The 3262-nt window shown below is 39.5% G+C and overlaps 1 protein-coding gene across 2 annotated transcripts in view; it reads left to right on the top strand.

Moving 5' to 3' along the window:
- LOC111489825 (THO complex subunit 2-like) overlaps positions 1-3262 on the top strand; it is a 34411-nt gene that overhangs the window by 29604 nt on the left and 1545 nt on the right. For both annotated transcript variants that reach the window (XM_023138234.1, XM_023138235.1), the window contains 4 exons: positions 304-459; positions 529-609; positions 682-1140; positions 1236-2405. In XM_023138234.1, the coding sequence (XP_022994002.1) occupies positions 304-459; positions 529-609; positions 682-1140; positions 1236-2405 (1866 nt within the window). The remainder of the gene's footprint in view (positions 1-303; positions 460-528; positions 610-681; positions 1141-1235; positions 2406-3262) is intronic.

The following is a 3262-nucleotide window of genomic DNA, read 5'->3' as shown; positions in this document are numbered from 1 at the left end:
CCCCCCCCCCCCCCCCCCCCGCAGCGCTCTATTAGATAGTTAATTCCTTGAAAGATTAGCTTCTTTGGCTTCGTTTCTTTGGGGTTTGCTTTTTTCGTTATTCTGTGGTCATAAGGATCTTGAATTTTTCTCTACTTTCATAGAGTTCTTAATTTAATTTGCTTTATCATTCAATTTTCAATCCCGACAATTCTGTTTGCCACTACAAGTATACTTTCTTTTTTGTTTGTTTAAACGTTCATGTACGGTAGTATTGTATTTCTGTCACTATATCTAATACTTCGTTAATCATTATTCTTATAGGTTCATTGGAAGTGGAGCCAAAGAATTACACGGTTATTGATACAATGCTTGGAATCTACAGAGTACATGGAAATTAGAAATGCTCTTATAATGTTGACAAAAATATCCAATGTGTTTCCCGTCACTAGAAAGAGTGGGATCAACCTTGAGAAACGGGTAGGACATCTTCAATGTCTTGAATTTCACCTTGTTAGTGTCAACTAAGAATTCTTCGTCTTCATGTAGGTTGCTAAGATCAAAAGCGATGAAAGAGAAGATCTGAAGGTGTTAGCGACTGGCGTTGCTGCAGCCTTGGCTGCTAGAAAGGTTTGTTGTGTTTTTCTAGTGTGTTAACCTTCTCAGTTTTAATTGATTAATTAACGTTCTTTCATTCTGCAGCCTTCATGGGTTACGGATGAAGAGTTTGGCATGGGTTACCTTGAATTAAAGACTGCACCATCTCTTGCATCAAAGTCTTCGGCCAGTAATTTAGCTGCTAGCCAAAATAATTCCATTTATCCTTCCCAAAATGAACCTGGTGGAGGGAAGACTGCTGCATTAGCCATCCCAAATTCAGATTCTTTAAATATAGGCAAAGACCATTCATTGAGGTCAAGAAGTTCTGATGTGAGAATGGATAAAATAGATGGTTCTTCTGTTCCAAAATCTGAACTCGAGCATGGGAAAATGAAAGGCACGTCATTGAACGGGCCAGATTCCCAGCCACTGGTGCCCTCAACTTCTGTACATTCAGGATCGTTAAGAATGGTGGAAAGTCTGAAACCTGGTGAAGATTTAAGTAGGACTTTGGATGAGGGCTCATCAAAAGTTATTTCAAAGACCTCGTCTGAATCCGAGGTAGTATTAAATCATAGTTTTAGTGGGGATCTGGTTGTGTGTGTGTATGTATGCCTGTTGAATTGTGACTTTTTGTATTTTACCATTCTTAACAGTTGAGAGTTTCAGCGAAACGATCAGCACCTGCTGGGTCTTTTAATAAAGCACCAAAGCAAGATATCACAAAAGATGAGATTAGAACAGGAAAAGCTGCTAGCAAGAACCCTGGGTCTTCCACAAGTGAAAGGGAGCTTCCAATTCATTCAACAGACGGTGGTAGGCATGGAGGCTCTTCCAATGTACCTTCTTCAGTTATGCCAAACGGTAATACACAAGGTTCGTTAACTAAAGGCTCGTCCTTATCAGTAAAAGCTTTAGATGGTCATACTATTGAATCAAAGGCAGAAAGTGGGGTTGGGAGGACTTCCGATAGTAGGGCTTCATCAGCAAAGGATGATGGCACTGAAGCTCTTGAAGTTGCAAGGTCCTCTTCTTCCAGACTTGCTCATTCTCCCAGGCATGATAATTCGACCAGTGGTTCGAGATCTAGTGATAAGCTGCAGAAAAGAGCTAGTCCTGCAGAAGAACCCGACAGACAAGGTAAACGCCGGAAAGGAGATGGTGAAACTAGAGATGTAGATGGGGATTTTTGTATCTCTGACAAAGATAGATCTATGGATCCACGTTCTGTAGATGCTGATAAACTAGGAACGGATGAACAAGGTGGTTACAGAGGTTCAGACAAGCCTTTGGATAGGACAAAAGATAAAGTAAATGAAAGGTATGATAGGGAATACAGAGACCGGGTAGAGCGCCCTGAAAAGTCCCGTGGAGATGATCCATCAGTAGAAAGAACAAGAGATAGATCAATAGAAAGATATGGAAGAGAACGCTCTGTTGAAAAAGTGGAGAGAGTTTCTGATAGGTATCCTGAAAAGTCTAAGGATGAAAGAAATAAAGATGATAGGAGCAAATTAAGATATACTGATTCAACTATAGAGAAGTCTCACGTTGATGATCGGTTCCACGGACAGAGCTTGCCACCTCCGCCGCCCTTGCCTCTACACATGGTCCCTCAATCTGTTAATAGTGGGAGAAGAGAAGAAGATGCAGATAGGAGGTTTGGAACTACTAGACACACTCGAAGGCTCTCTCCTAGACACGAAGAGAAGGAACGAAGACGATCAGAGGAAAATTTAATTTCACAGGATGATGCAAAACGCAGAAGAGAAGAGGAATTTCGAGAAAGAAAGAGAGAAGAGAGAGAGTTGGGGATGTCATTGAAGGTAATGGTTGTTCAAATACAAGCAATTTATTTGATATGTCATGTACCTTTGTACGACTGCAAAATTTACTTATGTAGTGTGGTTCTCCATATGCAAGTAGAAGGTTACTTTTATTTTAATAATTTTACTTAGCCTGACATCGCTTACTAGTATTTTGTTGGCACCTCCATGAAGGTGAAAGTTTATGCCTCTGTCTTCAGAAAGTTGATCAAATAGAGTAACACCAAACCCTGATTAGTATCATGAGCTGTGTTTATTTATCTATCTTGACTCGACAGGAACCTAGTCTAGATAAGGGCAAACAGTTTTTGGGTTCGACCTAGAGGGTTTGTGCCTATCGTTTTTCTTCTTACCATAGTTAAAGTGTTCTCATCATGGTAAGGAAATGGGAGCTATTTGTCAATGGAAATTTGTCTTATTGCTCATAAGCTCTACATGATGACGAAGCCTAAAAGATGTAGCCCATTGATGAATAACTAAACTAACCAGCTTCCCTTTAGACCTCGTCTTAAATTATCTCAAGGTGGTGAACATCGTTTCTAGACCTGAATTATAGATACTTTGATTTCCTCTAGAGATGGTTTTGCATTCTCTTATTTAAATTCGGTGAACCAGTATATTTAGGACTATTAACCTGAGATTAGTAGTTTTGCACCCTTTTCCTTTCACCCTTGTTGCGACATTCTAGGTTCACATATTATTTGTACACAAGTACGAGTTTGTCCACCCTACCGCAATGGCTGTGTTTACAGTTATCATTTGAACATCATAATGCAACTTTCACATTGTAAATTCAGTAATAGTTGTACTCTCGTTAATGGAGTAAGTCTTTTTTTTTTTTTTTTTTTTTTTTTTTT

This window comes from Cucurbita maxima, unplaced genomic scaffold (assembly GCF_002738345.1).
Source record: "Cucurbita maxima cultivar Rimu unplaced genomic scaffold, Cmax_1.0 Cma_Scf00014, whole genome shotgun sequence".
Taxonomy (NCBI): Eukaryota; Viridiplantae; Streptophyta; class Magnoliopsida; order Cucurbitales; family Cucurbitaceae; genus Cucurbita; species Cucurbita maxima.
This window is presented reverse-complemented; position numbering and strand designations above follow the sequence as displayed.